Source organism: Myotis davidii, unplaced genomic scaffold, assembly GCF_000327345.1.
Source record: "Myotis davidii unplaced genomic scaffold, ASM32734v1 scaffold573, whole genome shotgun sequence".
Lineage (NCBI taxonomy): Eukaryota > Metazoa > Chordata > Mammalia > Chiroptera > Vespertilionidae > Myotis > Myotis davidii.
This window is the reverse complement of record NW_006285997.1, coordinates 5583283-5599264: the sequence shown is the minus strand read 5'-3', so window position 1 is coordinate 5599264 and position 15982 is coordinate 5583283. Positions and strand designations below refer to the sequence as shown.

The following is a 15982-nucleotide window of genomic DNA, read 5'->3' as shown; positions in this document are numbered from 1 at the left end:
GAGGTAAAATTTTATCAATACCCTTTTATACTAGTAAAGTATGGTCAAACATGGCAAGCTGGGCCTTGTTTCTTAATATCACAGTTAATATCACAGTAACACCTCACTTGCCTAGATGATTTCGGTCTTGGAATCTCAACAATTAGGTTAAAATCATTTACTTTTCAGTATCTCATCTCTCTTCCAATGGTTGCCCATGAAACCAGCTTCGGAGGTGAAATCGGGCAACAGGCAGATTGGGAGAACACAAGGGCCCCATAATCTGAGAAATCGACTTCAGGAGGAGAAAGAGGAAAGTGGGGGTGGGGGGAGAAGTTCTAATCTAAACCAACTCTGTGGCTTTGTACTAACGAGGTCATCCACTTTCTGGTTACAATAAACTCTGTGGAGTTTATTGCACAACCACTGCCATTCAAAGTAAGAACAGTTCTTTCCAGTTTTGCAGAGAATGGGCCAACAGCTATTATTATTTGTGTATGGATAGGTTAGGGACACACTTAACGTGCATGTGCTGGTATCTGAAAAGAAAAAAAATAAATAATGCTTCCACTTCCATCCATGAAAGTTAGCAGGCACGTTTACTAGAAAACCGAGAAGTCTCCAAAGACGTAATGAGCACACAAAGGCCTGTGCACTCACAAAACAAGGACGACCCCCAACGTTTCATTGAGAAACACACACTTTTTGAATAATGCTTTAGACAAAAATTCATTCGGTTTTACATGAGCAAAGTGTTCTAAAAGGCTTTAAAAGCTACTTGCCACTCAACAGCCCAACAGACAAAACCTCCAGGTCTATACAGAGCAGTGACACTCCCTCCAACGAGATCTGCCTCGAAGCACTGGTCAGAAAAATCATTAGTACAAGCATAACATCATTTTTAAAAACATCAGATACTATTTCTCTATTGTAAACGGTGTTTCCTGCCAATCCTTTCAGTCAAAAGAGAAGGAAGTATGGCTTGGGGAACAGAAAGAAAGAAGGTGAAGAGATTAGCCAGGGAACATATATGCATAGCCCATGGGCACAGACAACAGTGTGGTGATAGCCAGAGGGGGGAGGCGGGAGAACGTGGGGGGCTGGGTGGAGATGAGCAAAGGGCAGGGGTGGAGGGGGGATGGGAGACATCTGCCACAGTGTCAATAATAAAAAACGATAAAGAAAGAGGAAACTCAAAGCTAGACTCACCAGATTCTGCCCCGTAAGTAGCTGAGTGCCTTCGCTTCAGCCACTAACCTCCCTGGGCATCAGCTCCCTCACCCCTAAAACAACGCAGCCCCCTGTTCTTGGATCCGTGCTCCACCTCCAACCTAGTGTTTGGCGTAAGTAAACCCTTCCCTGTGTTTACTGCCATCTGAAGCCCTGGGCTGCTGATAGCCCCTCACACTTCCCTCTCAGGGCCTCATCTGCTCCACGCACTCATTCATGTCTGATTGGAAGCTCTTCCCTTCTGTGGGTTCTGTGAGAACATGTCATGTCTCTCATTTATTTTTGGAGCCTCCCAGTGACAAGCACATAGATGAGCAGCCCAGTGACAAGCACATAGATGAATATGCAGTTAAGTATTTGGGGAAATGAATGAATAACTGATTAAATGAAGTAATATATGAAACTAATGACCACATCTGGGAATAAATGAAAACTACCTTTTTCAGTTAAGATCAATCACCTACACTGATACTGTGGGGAGAGAAGGTTGTCTCATGATCCTTAGAAGATGCACTCAGAGAGTTTGAGGACACGGGTAATTTGGCACTGTATCTCTCTATTACTCAATATTCCCCCCCAACCCCCAACTCACTTTTGCATTGTTTCTTCAACATACAACAACATTGACTCCAGCAAGGGTGCAGAACCACCTTGCTATGGAGGCCAAGCTGGTTCCTATTCTGCCTCAGAAAGTGGCAATGGACCCACCAGGTATGTCCTTAACTCCTGTTGTTGGAAAGGGCTGATGCTACATGAAGCAGAAAACACAACCTGCCCTCCGCCTACCAGGCAGAGCTGGTCAGGGCTGAAAACAGAAACCCACACCGACTTCTGACATATGTAGCTCTGGGCACATAGTTCTCACTTGCACTGAGATATCTATCCTGGCTATGCCAGACCTAAAACTACTAAGGATATGAAACCATCTTCATTTTAGCCATTAAACTGAAAGTGAGAAATGAGTGTGTTACTAATTTCTTTATTCTATTTATGTTTGCCCTGCAGGAAGATGAGGGCCATTTGAAACACCTCTTCCAATGGCAGTTCAATTTCTAGGAACAGGTATTAGCAGAGAAAAAACTATTTCTAATATAATGTCATTAATTGGATATTTATAACATTAGCCTTAACCATACAGAATGGGAATTATATGCTGTACCTGATAAATGTGAATCATCTCATCTCAGATGGGTGTCTTTAGGGTGATGGAGAAATTAAAACCTGAGCAATAAATACTTCACAACATCATTTCCGAGTGCATGGAGTTATGTTTTTTGAATTATCATTTTAGTTATGACATGAAAAAAAGGCCCATGATAATCACTTGGTCAATATGCTTGAAAAAGACATCATCAAATCTATGTTTTAATAAGCCAATGGGCTTTTGTGGAAAAAAACAACAACAACAAAAAAACACTTGCTTTCTATGGCACTTTTATAGCTGTCGGAATACTATCTAATAATAGACAAACATGGTAATTGACCATACCTTTGCTACGCCTCCCATGGGCTAATCAGCGTGCCATGCAAATTAACCCGCCAACAAAGATGGCGGTTAATTTGCATATACTGGCTGGGAGCGAAGACTGAAGACAACATGGAAGCGAAGCACTACAGAAGGGAGCTAAGTAGAGGCAGCGGAGACAGGAACGGAGCCAAGGCTGCGGAGGCAGGAGGCGGGAGGGGAAACCCATCCGCAGCGGCTGGGAGCGGGAGCGAAGCCCGCCTCAGTGGGTTTTGTTCCCTTCTCTGCTTTGCTCTAGCTGTAGGAAGCCCTATTCTTGCAGGAATCTTCCTGCAACGGGCCTCTAGTTATTAAATAAATATTAACACAAGAACCATGCACAAGCTAAAGATAGACGTTGATCTTTTTATCCCTTTATTTTGCATCCATCCTTCTGTCTCTGTCTCTCTCTATATAACTATCAACATATGGACATCATACACCATTCAGTACTCTATGCACTATAATACCAGAAGCAGACTAGGTATTAGCAAACATGTATGTATGAAAGGCAACTGTGTTTGGGGTGAATTGAAAAGCAAGGGATAGGCGTGCTGACACTGATGCCCACCAGGCATGACCTTTGTCAATTTCCTCTTGCAAAGACACACGGCTGATGTGCAGAACAAGAATAACACTATGCTTTCCAAAATCGCTGGGTTACTAGCACCTGCCGTGTTACATGGTATGAAGCACAGCTCAAGTGCCTCCTGAGCACACATCTGCTCTTGTATCTTTCACTCTTGAGAAAGTTAGCTCCTCTTTTCAGATTTCTTCATGCTTCTTCCCTTTCCCTGTCATCCACTGGTCCTACTCCCCACCAATTATTCCTCAGGTCAGTTTTTAGATTTCACAAAATGAAACTTAGAACAGGGCAAGCAGAGCACTAACATTTCTCCAGCTGAAGGACTGGCAAGCATGCCGATGACAATGACTCTCATTGTTGTATTATATGGCAAGCTCAGCTCATCCTGGGTTATGTGTATCACCTCATATGCATTAAAAGCTACATGCTAACCTAACACATAGTAGATCTGTACTAATGAATGAGAGGTCACATTGCAAGAGGAAACACAGAGTGGAAAGAGCCGAAGACAGAGAATAGGAGTGTGTGATGGCCCGGCTCTCCCGACTGCAACAAGGTCCCCAGGGACTCTTCTTCCAGCTCTAATGACAATAACGAGGTCTATTGTAGGTCCTCGGAGGCAGGGGATAATGATCATTTCAAGTCAGTGAACTTGATAATTTCAGGTCTTTCAAGTACTGACACCAGGTTACCTGGGCAAAGGTAAGAGGATCAAGAAGCCAGTGAGAGGCTGGGGTAAGAATAAACACAACACTGGGACCATTTGCACACTATATTTTAATCTAAGTCCTTTAGATGCTGTAAGATAGCTGGGCAGAGAGCAAGGGGAAAGAGAAATGCACAAGAAACAAGAGAAAGGAATGCTCACAGAGTGATTCTGTATGAATAGCATCATGTGCCACATTTCTACCACTGTGACACTATGACTTCTAGCCGAGCCACATAATAATTACATGGTAAACGGCAATCTACAACCCCGGAATATCTAGTAGGAGTACAGAACAGCCAGGTCACAGTTCTGAGATGAGCGTACTACCTCAGAGCCAGACTGGGATGAGCACAGGGCAGCAGCCAGGCCATGATAGCTCGGATTCTCAACAGACCATCCAGGGTCAGTTCCCTGAGGCTCTGCCCAGGGGTAGGGGTCTTCATCCTGGAATTGCAGGTCCACACCAGCTTTAACTAAATGTGCCCCTTCCCCATACAGTGGGTGTCTTGCCTTTAGTTTACAAGTGTGAAGACAATTTCAGAGAGCCAACCAGCGAGCTGGGTTTGCACAGGTAGCTGGTGGCAAATATGGAATCTGCCTACAGATACCCCCGACTCCAAAACTACATTTGTGACTCAAGTGGTTAATCTTGAAAACACTAGGTCCCCTTTCTATCTCCTGACTTCAATCAAGTAAGCAGAGTTATTTGCTTTGCTCCACGTTTCCACACTTCATTGGCCATAAATTGACCATTATCTTTTTTACTGCGGAAAATGATATGGTATCAAAATGGGGATTTACAACATTTAAACACTAACTTGCTTGTCAAGGAGTGTTGCTGATAATGGAACAAGAAAATAATTAAAACTGTAATTGAGAACATTCTGGAACAAAGAACAGTGTTAATCATTTCTAGTAAATATGGTGTATCACTACAGCTAAAACTGTTTTTCCTGGATTTCCTGTGATAGATATGCCTTCCCATGTATCCACTTATTTCCCATTAGACTAAAGACCATGATGCCACCTTTTCTTTTTCTTCCTACATGCTACTATTGGGGAAAGTGCACGTCTTCATGCACGCCTTTCCCCAGTAGGAACATGCAAATTACACCATGCCTGATCTTCTGATTTTCGCTCTCATTCTTGCATGTGTCACACAACCAGGGATGAAGTCAGTTTTTCCACTACAGAACTAGAATCAATAACAGGGACTGGGATAAAAAGGTCTGCCATATTCACTCACTGTCTTATGAAATGAATTTCATCGTAACGGAATAACCACTATTTCTCTATATGGGCTACTGACTAAAAGTCTACAAAAAGGATTTGGGGCCCAATAACTGGTTCTGGAATTCAGTACAGTGACATTTTATCTGCATCCTGGGCCAGGCCTAGTGTCATGCTGCTGGATTCGTCCTCACAGGTAGTCAGTACTGCAAATCCAGGTGCAGTCCAGAGCTGATGTTTTATTAAAGAAAACACGTAACAGCTTCGGGAAAATACATACCTGATTGCACTTGCAGATAAGTGACCATAGGAGCCACTTGCTGAAGAGCTGCTGCGGGAATTATTGAGAATTGTGACCAAGGAGTTGGGAGATGTCCTTATCATGGTCTGAAGGTCAAAGCTATGATCGGACAGTGGTGATATAGACAGTGTACGTTTTCGGTTTGGCCTGGCTGACAGCCTGGGGCTGGGGAATCTGGTGCCTGTTAATAAACAAAACAGAACCTGATTACCTGCCGTGTCTGTAATTTATTGCTGCTCGCCTGTGTGGAAGAAATGAAGGATAAGAAGTGGCAACTTCCGATGACAAGTACCTCTCCTCCCACTTGTGATCTACTGGATACAATTGAGGAAATTAGGGAAAAATATTTATCTTCCAAGGGCTTACCTCAGGGGAGCTCTGTTTATTAATGTGCAGGCAAAGTGATAAATTGCTAAACAAAAGGGAAAGACTTTTATGTGTTATCCCTCTCATTTCTAGTGATTTATGAATCTGATGGCTGCTTAGATATTCCCGTCATTAATTCACCACAAGCAACAAAGACAGTGGTTCCCACAGCTACACAACACACCACCCCGCCAACACACACCACTTTAAGGCAATGAGCCAAAGGAAAAATGAGTTAAAGTATCCTAAGATAAAAGATTCAGCTTGGTTATACACTCATTTCCCCACAATGTCTGTAGTCATCTGATTCATTTCTTAAAATAACTGCTAAATATATTACCCAAATTAATGGTTCTCAACTGGGGGGCAATATTGTCCCCAGGGCTCATATGACAACATCTGGAGACATTTTGCTTATCATAACTCACGGGGTGCTACTTACATCTAGTGAGGAGAGGCCAGAGATGCTGCTGAACACCCCGGATGTGGGGGACAGCTCCCCACGATGAACTGTCTGGCATCAAGAGTGCTAAAACTGAGGAACCCTGTCCTAAACTCCCCATAGCCTAACAACAACATAAGTCCCAAGAAACATTTAAAATTTGGGGATGTATTTTGTTTATAAAGTTAAAATCCCAGCAAGCACTCTAATGAGATTTGATAACTTTATTTTAATTCTCTGGACTTATTAATTATCTACATTTACTAGAATGTTTCACCTTCAAAAAGATCCCACCAATGAAGTGCTAATCTGGAAGTTAATAAGTCACAACTTAAAGGCATGCCAACTTGTATTAACCCTTCTTAACTGGAGAGTTAAAAAATAAATGCCCATTTACCTTCAACTTGGTAGATATCAGAGATCTGAATTTCAGGGCACAGCTATGCATGTGGCCCACTTCTGCCTTTTCTAAGGTTACATTCATATTATAATGTCATCAAAATAAAGTTTAATGAAAGAATGAAAACATAATCCCAAGAGATAGTGGCAAATAAAACATGATTACTTTGAACTAACAATGGAGGGTTTCTATGTCATGGCATGGATATGCCTGGTTAGTACAACAAGGTAATTTTATGGTACCCAGGAAATGGAAGTAAAAGCTAAGTCTTCTTTATATAAAGAAGTCTAGGCATCTGGTCTCTGGGAAACCCATTGCGAATATTTTCCTGTTCAGAGATGGACCTTGAAGAAGACCACAATCCAACATGCTTTAATGCAATAACATAGAATAGAGGAATATTAAGGCCCTACAGATAATATTATAGAAATAAATAGAGATATATTTTATAGTTAATAAAAAATAAATCACAAACTAGAACTTAGTAAGTTAGTACCACCCATGTATAAAACTGGGAAACCAGCTCAAATGACAAATGTGGTACCTACTCAAATTTTTCTTTCAGGCACATTTAAAATCGAGTCTCTTCATTGAGAATAGTTTCATTAGCTGATTCAGGGCATGTTAGTACAAAAATAGTAATGCCAACTATGTGCACACCTGTTAGTGTTTTATTATGGCATCTGCCTTACACATAAATGTTTGACATTTACCAAGAGAGGCTAATTTCATTATGTAGAAATTTTTCAATGAAGAAATACATTCCACTTCCAAAAAATTTCCAAGGACAAACTGGACTTATGGTTAACTTCCAGACAATCCTCAATGATAACCCTTCTCACTTGGACTCAGGGATCAATGGCACAGTTAGAAGTAACAGGGCATTTAAAGACCTGATCTCTGAAACACCTTTAATTATTTAAATCACTAACTAGCTAAGGAGACCATCTGATGCTATAAAACTCTAGTGACCTTATATTCCCTTCACACCTTCCAAAGCCAGACAGACATAGGCAGAGCCTGACTTCATCCCTCCAAGGACCCTGGGGTTGCTCTTGGCCTGGCTGGTCCAGCAAATCTGTTTTTCCTTCCAAGACGGAATGGAAGTCGGTTTTCGCCAATATCAACAGTGTTGTTTTTCAGGTGTCCTCATCTCTAGCATGTTCCTTGTAGGGATATATCTCGCTCTCCTGTCCTTTAAGGTCACTTGAATCCCAAAAGGTAGAACGGGAGCCATAAAACAGACTTCATTCTAGCATGCAACACAAAAATGCTCTGTACTGAAGCTGGCTGGAACCCAGCTATGCCCACTATTGGCACATTTAAAAATCAGGTGGTGCCTTAGCATGTTTGGCTCAGTGGATAGAGCGTCAGCCTGCGGACTGAAGGATCCCAGGTTCGATTCTAGTCAAGGGCACATGCCCAGGTTGTAGGCTTGATCCCCAATACGGAGCCATGCAGGCAGCAGCCAATCAATGATTCTCTCTTACCATTGATGTTTCTCTCTCTCCCCCTCTCCCTTCCTCTCTGAAATCAATAAAAATATGTTGTTTTTTTTAAAAAAATCAGCTGCTCATCTGAAAAGTCTTGTGATTTTTGCCAACCGCGGAGTCCAGATCTGTGACAACGGGCCTGAGTGACCCGCTGGATCCCAGTTCGGCTTTGCTCCTGCAGCTGTGCTTTCATTGCAAAAGTTTACAATGGTTTCACTTCGCTATTGGAAAAGTCTGCCAAATCCTGAGTACACTTCTTATGCTCTGCGTAACCAAATGCTATCTCAAGTATTTTAGTGAGAAAGAATATAGTACTTTATGCACTCCCCAACCCTTTCATTATGCTTTTCCCAACCCCTAATAACCAAGCAAAGCGAGATAAAGTCAGCACTTGGGATCCTCTGTGGAAGGGAAGAGGAGACAAGGTGAGCACTTTCAAAACAGCTGAAAGGGAAGAGGCCCAGGTCTTCACTGGTCAAACCATTTCCTTTTTAAATATAAGCTCGAGCATTCTTATTGTTCCAACGCGGGTGTCTTTGATTTGGCTTCCTCTTAATTGTTTTGTTTCTCCATTCTAATAAAATATTCTGACAAAGAAAAAGGGGTTTTCTTTTTATGTGATGAATGATAGGACATCTAAATTCCTACTTAATGACAATCAATTTACCATATACTTGGCAAATTAAAATTCCTTTAATTAGTTTTTACAAAGTAAAAGGATAGCTTCATCCTTTATTTAGATAAAAACCACTATTGTCTGACTAACCAGATTTTCATCAAATAAGGAAGGTAATGTATGGGCTGACCTTCCAAGGATTCTGTATTATTTTAATTATTTGCAGATTTAAAATAACGAATTTGCATAATAACGCCAAACTTTTTTTTCAACAGTCCCTAATTGAAAAGTGCTTATGATGAATCGGAAATTGAAGCTCTCCACTCTACAGAGCATAACAACAAAGGCCCCGCGGAACATGGAATACTGTTCTCCCACTTTGTGTGTGGTCATCAGCTCCCTATGGGAAGCCTGCGCACGCTCGGTTACTGTGTGACACAGCCACGTCAGTTCATGATGGAGGGACTAAGCTACTGGCTTCACCCAGACCTGCTCCAGACCCATGGACTGAATTACTAACCAGTGCCTGAGTTGACAGATGTATACCCTTTTCACAAAAGAATACAAATAGACGGTGATGGAAAAACACAACCTGCCCTAGCTGGTGTGGCTCAGTGGATAGAGCACTGGCCTGTGGACTGAAGGGTTCCGGGTCTGATTCCAGTCCGGGCACATGCCCAGGTTGCGGGCTCCATCCCCAGTGGGGGGCATGCAGGAGGCAGCCAATCAATGATTCTCATCATTGATGTTTCTATCTCTCTTTCCTTCTCCTTTCCTCTCTAAAATCAAATATATATATATATAACAAGTTAATCACTGCTACTAGGGAGAACAAACAAAATCTCAAGCGTATGCTCTCCTCAAAGTCATATTATTGTCATATTCAAAGGTAGTGGCTTTCATTGATGACCCCCTGGATGATGCTTCCAAGTGACCTCCTACCACCTGACAAATGGATGTGGACTCAGAGAATCTGCATAGCTGAGAACTCTGGGATGTTCTGAAAAGTCACAACCATAGCCTCATTTTTCTACACATCTTGGTAAGTGACCCAGAGAAATCATCATAAGACCCCAAAATAACTGATATAAAATGCATCAAATGATCCCATTTTCTTCCACAGATATGTACCAAAAATAGGCTTCTAATTTGGAAAGGCTTTTAATATTTCTTAGATAAAAGGTTTTAGTGAAATGTAAGTTTTAATGTAAAGAAAACAAATGAGGCAAATAAAATGAAATAAAAAATGTCAAACGAAGTATAGGTCTTTTTAAAAATTAACTTCTAAGGCATAAAACCTATAAAAAACCAAGAAATGACTAGGCAAAGTACACTCATGTAATCAAACAGGTTTCCTTATTTTGTTATCAAGAAGAGGAAGAGCAGTTTTTTGTTTATCTGCCGAATTACAATCGCCTGCACCTTCCAATTCGATCCGAGTTAAACAGGGGCCCTGGGATGGCCCCGTATCTGGCAGCTTCCTAAAATACCAACAGCACCAGAGCACCAAGTATTGGTGGCTCCTCCTCTTTCTCTGGTTTGTCAAGTCAGACAATTACCTAATCTTTGTGTCTTCCTCTCCAGTGCATGAGTTAGCATCTGCCACCCCTACAGAACATGGCCCCATCACTTACTGTCCATGGCATGAAAATATTCCATGTGGATGGCCCCAGCGCCAGTGGTGGCAGCCGTGGGAAGGATGTCTGCGTAGGGGCTGCGCTGGCCAGCTAACAGAGCCATCTGATGATAGTATTCTGCTGGGCTGACTCCCGCGTGAGGCGCTGGAAGAGGAGAAAAGAATGAAAAGGATAGGTACTTGTTGAAAGAAGGTCAACAGTCCATTTGTTATGCAGCCCACATCAACAATTCCTTTTATGGCTCATTCTAGTAAAATTCCTTTGACTCAAATTGTGCTTTCACTTAAGTCTACCAGATATCTTTTATTTGGAAAGAAAACTGAAAGAAAAGAACAGCACTAATAAAATCTATACTAATAAAAGTGTAATATGCGGCAGGCAGGTAAGCGGTTAGGAGCCAGCGGTTCCAGATTGCGAAAGGTATGTCTGACTGCCAGTCTGTGGGATCGGGCCTAAACTGGCAGTCGGACATCCCCTGAGGGATCCCAGATTGGAGAGGGTGCAGGCCGGGCTCAGGGACACCCCGCCCCCCGACCCCGTACGAATTTTGTGCACCGGGCCACTAGTACATTATAAAATATTTGAGGTTAGTGTTGAAGGGACCAAAGTTTTGCTACCCCAAAAAGATGTATTTTGGGGTATTGATTTTAAGACATGAAAGGCTCAGAAAGAACCTCTGACTCTCTTCCTTACACACCTAAAGGAATTCAGACAGAAAAAAACCTGTTTACAAGAAAGGAACATCTGGGTACCAGGATTATCAGGGGATCACTTTGTAAATTATTCAACTGTCTGACCAATGTGCTGTACATCATAAAATAATATTGAATGTCAACTGTATCTGAAACATAAAAAAAGAAGGGAGCATCATTTAACACTATAATGTAAACTAAGTGTGGCAGACAGAGTGAAATCTAAAAAAGCCTCTTTTTTTTGGACATCCCTCTGTGTCCAATTGTTTCTGGGTGACCCAGCAAGAAGTTGTTGAGCACATTTGCTCTTTTTCACCTACCTGCTGTATATTGCCTGCTGTCCCTTTGAAACCCCAGAGCACTGCCTCCCTCTCATTTGTCCAGAATGGCATACAAACCCCAAATGCATCTCCAGGTTCCATATTTTTATGGCACCTCTGCATGTACATCCGTAATAAATTTGGGGCATTTTCTCCTGTTAATCTGTCTCTTATTAATTACCAGCCAGCCAGAAGAACTTAGAAGGTGGGAGAAAAATTATTTCTCGTACATCCCCCAGTTTAAAGAAATCTTCAAGAATTTAAAATGATTAAAATGTATGTATGTACATAACTCATTCCCACCTCTGCCTTACAAAACAAAACTGTTTCTTATATAAAATCAGTGTGTTCACACTCCTTACAGTAGTTGACAACTTAGACAACTATGCTTTCTTTCCAGACATACTTAACATACTTCTCTAAGCTTTCTGACAGGCGTGTCTGAGTCAGCTCTCTCTACCTGGAGGACCCAGCACTTACAAGGGGAAAGGCCGCACAGCTTTAATAACACAAGACTAGGTGATAGCTGCAATTTTGTGTTCCATAAGTTAAAAGCTCCTTTTTCATTACAAAATCAAAAAGAAAATATACCTACCAATCTGGAGCAATTTACTGGCAAGAGTCAACTCTGTGAGAGTGGGATAATAATCAATGTCCACCTGCCAATTTATGGCAAAACTGACGGATATTGCAGAGGTTCTGAGGGTGGTCTCCAGATCTGTGAAGATCTGGATACAGATGCCAGCTCTGCCTCTTGCTGCTCCATGAGGATGTCGGGAGTAGGAATGCAGTGCTGCATGTAAGTGCCTATTAGCACAGGGCATTCCATCACTAAAAGTCAGTTTTGCAATTATTATGTGGAAAAACTGGCATTCTATAAATAGCTTTGTGTTTCACATTTGTGCCCACACTTTCTTTTAAAATCTTTATTGCTGAAAGTATTCCATATACCCCCTTGTTACCCCCTCCACCCCCTCCAGCCCACTCCTGTCCCCGCGGCCCACCTTAGACCTTCACCACCCCCACTGTCTCTGACCGCGGGTTATGCATATATGCATACAAGGTCTTTGGTTGATTATCTCCCATCCATCTCCCTCCCCCACCTTCCCTCCGAGATTCCACACACTGTTTCATGCTTCCCTGTCTCTGGACTCACTCCATTCATCAGTTTATTCTATTACTTAGATTCCACAGGAGTGAAATCATGTGATAATTGACTTTCTCTGACTGACTTATTTCACTTAGCCTGATACTCTCCAGGTCCCAACATGCTGTCCCAAAGGCTAAGCGATTCTTCTTTTTCACTGCTGCATAGTATCCCATGGTATAAACGTACCACAGCTTTTTTATCCACTCACCTACTGATGGTGTGCCCACAGACTTTTTATACATGATAAAGACATGATATAGACTAAAAATTCTTAGACCACAGGATTAGTGACTTAAGTAGTATTAGTGACTTAACTTTATTTTATTGGATATCATTGGACTCTTGAGGCAAGAAGAGTTAGGTAGAACCACCAATCAAAAAATGTCTTATTCACACGCACCATGAAATACTATGGGTAGCAGAGGATAAAATCCTTTAACTAGAGGTCCAGTTTTCTAGTAGCTCAACTAAATTTCCACAAGCCAGGCACGACTTCAAGTCCACTGTTAGCTGACCTCCCTTCCCCTTCTCAGCCTCCGGTCCCCTTGGTAGTCATTTCCCAAAACTCCCAAGTGCTCCATGGAGGTAATTTCCCATTTTTTCCATTTTAAAACCAAATCCCAACCAGAAGATTGCCTTTGACTCTTTGATGGTTTTCTTTTTAAAATGTAAATCTTACAAACTTCCAATTATCAGAGAAATAAGAACTGGGGATGTGCAATACGATGCACATAATTCACTGCTGGATGGTATATTTGAAAGGTGCTAAGACATTAAATCCTAAAATGTCTCATCACAGGGGAGATAACATTTTTTTTTCTTTTCCCCTTTTCTACCTATATGAGAAAATGGATCTTAACTGAACTTACTGAGGTAATCACTTCACAATATACATAAGTCATTATGCTATACACCTTAAACTTATACAGTGCTTATGTCAATTATATTTCAATAAAACTGAAAAAAGGGGGGGGAGGGGAGTGAATCTTGTCCAAATGGCAAAGCTCGTTCTCCTCAGGTGCCTTACAAGGAGCCGCAGCTGCTCCTGGAGCACTGCTACTCCTGGAAGCACAACTGAGTAAAGTTTACTGAGCAGCCTCGTGCGGCTCTCCCACACACTGTTCCCACCACACACAGCCAGCCTCGGAGTGTGGTCTGCGTAGACATGGGGACTCTGCAGGGTCCCTTCAAGTGCTGCTCAGTGAAATGGAGCGCATGGTGGTTCTCTGAGCTCCCCATCAAACACCAGGGATTTGTGACCTGCTGCAGGGAACGCACAGCCTGCCATCTGCCATCAATAAGGCGTATGCCATTCTGGACCTTAATTCAGGTTCTGGCAATTGTGGGCAAGTGAGTTTGTATACATGCGTATGCAATGGAGCATGTTCTGCCCGAATCGAAGGAATGGTTTAGAACTTGACAGTTGCAGAATACACAAGCCCAATGAAAAAGCGTCATGTCAACATAATTCATTTGGAGGCTAATAGAACCAACGAGAATTTGATCCTTGAGAGCTTATCATGAGCATCAGGTATTACTGAATTCAAATCAAACTTCTTATCTTTTCCCATCACATCCCTCTCCCAGTTTCTGTTTGGTACCATCAAGGATAGAGGGCAGCATCAGTTCTGAAGCATCAAGTTCTCTAAGACCTGGCTGCTCCGAGTGTGGTTCACGGACCAGCTGCACTGACATCACCTGAGAGCTTTACAGGTGTGCAGGATCTCAGGCCACCCCTGGACCCAGCCAACAAAGAATCACATTTTATCACCATCCCCAGATGATCCATATGCACACTGGTGTTTGAGAAAAGCCGCTGTAATAGACACATCGGTATAAATGTACTGCAGAACAGAGAAGTAAACACTGGATAGTGAGCAAACGGCTCCAGTTATTACATATGCTCACTGTATGAAGGCTTATAGGGCCAGTCTAAACTTCTGTCAAGACGCCAAACAGAAAGGTGGATCAGAACAAGGATTTTGCACCTCCGCCACCTACTAGGCCAGTGATGGCAAACCTGACACTCATTTTTTTGGTTGATTTTTCTTTGTTAAATGGCAAATATCAAAAATATAAGTCTTTGTTTTACTATGGTTGCAAATACCAAAAAATTTCTATATGTGACACGGCACCAGAGTTAAGTTAGGGTTTTTCAAAATCCTGACACGCCGAGCTCAAAAGGTTCGCCATCACTGTACTAGGCCAATGGACGAGGCTGCAAACTATTTGGCCCCTCTGCACATTGCTATCTTTACCTGAAAATGGAGATAATAACCCCACCCTGATGGAGGTGTCTCTACATTGGCATGAAAGCATGAACTCAAAGCACTTAGCCTAGTGTCTGGCATGTGGGAGACAACTCAATAAGCAAAGCTACTCAACACCATGTCCCAGGGGAGGCAGGAGGAGAAGGTGGCGTGATGCAAGAAGCAAAATGAGTCGGTCTGAGACTTACCATCTGTGGGACTCAGCCCCCGGGCTGCGGAGATCATGGAGAGGGATGGGCTGCTGTGCAGAGAGCGGATGTAGTCCATGTACGGGTTGATGTACGGATGTGGAGGGCTGAAGGGGGACTCCGAGGCGGCAGCAGGGTTCCGGTGCGGGGAGATCCTAATGAAGGGCAGGTCCGAATACGTGGGGCTACTCGATAAGGCAGAAGGCCTGGGGAAAAGAAAACCGGGTACAAGAAGCACGTGTGAAACAAGTGTCGCCATAGGCAGAGGCTGTCTGTGAGAGGACATAAGATTTGAAGTGAACTCAAGGTGTCTTGGGGGATATCAGAAATATATCTTTCTTTTATCTTAAAGTCATGATGACATAATGCAGGTAGTATATATGATTATTTGGGCAAAGAAAATTGACTTTTGAAAACTTTTATGACACTATGAATATAGAAAAGTAATGATCTGCCTTTGGCTTTCGTGAAGAAATTTTAAACAACAGGCATCTGAGCTTCAAGTAGCTTCTGAGACCATATTTCCAATTTGACCTGATCATTAATTTCACCACTGAAAACTCACCTCTCACCATCGTGGTGTTGCATTGAGAAGAAGGAAATGTGTCTAGACTGGAAATCGGAGCGCGCACATGGCAGAGTTGCCCACCCACAGAGAGGTGACTAACTGCAAAGGTCTGAACAATGTGAAATCGGACACTCCACATATCCCTGCGCGAGCGTTACTGCGAAGTCTTGCATATGAATGAAACCAGTTTCACAGATCTGGGCTCCACTGTGCTGAGGGCCGCTCCTCCTCTCTGAAAGGCAGGGGATGAGAGCCGGCTTCCTCTCACACTCATATTTCACATGGCATCCTGATTAGCCAC

At 42.6% G+C, this 15982-nt stretch overlaps 1 protein-coding gene across 1 annotated transcript in view; it reads right to left on the bottom strand.

Moving 5' to 3' along the window:
- Positions 1–15982, bottom strand: part of GLI3 (GLI family zinc finger 3) — a 253966-nt gene that overhangs the window by 70940 nt on the left and 167044 nt on the right. The window contains exons 4-6 of the mRNA XM_006757245.2: positions 15114–15319; positions 10491–10637; positions 5519–5720 (exon numbers count right to left, since the gene is read on the bottom strand). Of these exons, the coding sequence (XP_006757308.1) occupies positions 5519–5720; positions 10491–10637; positions 15114–15319 (555 nt within the window). The remainder of the gene's footprint in view (positions 1–5518; positions 5721–10490; positions 10638–15113; positions 15320–15982) is intronic.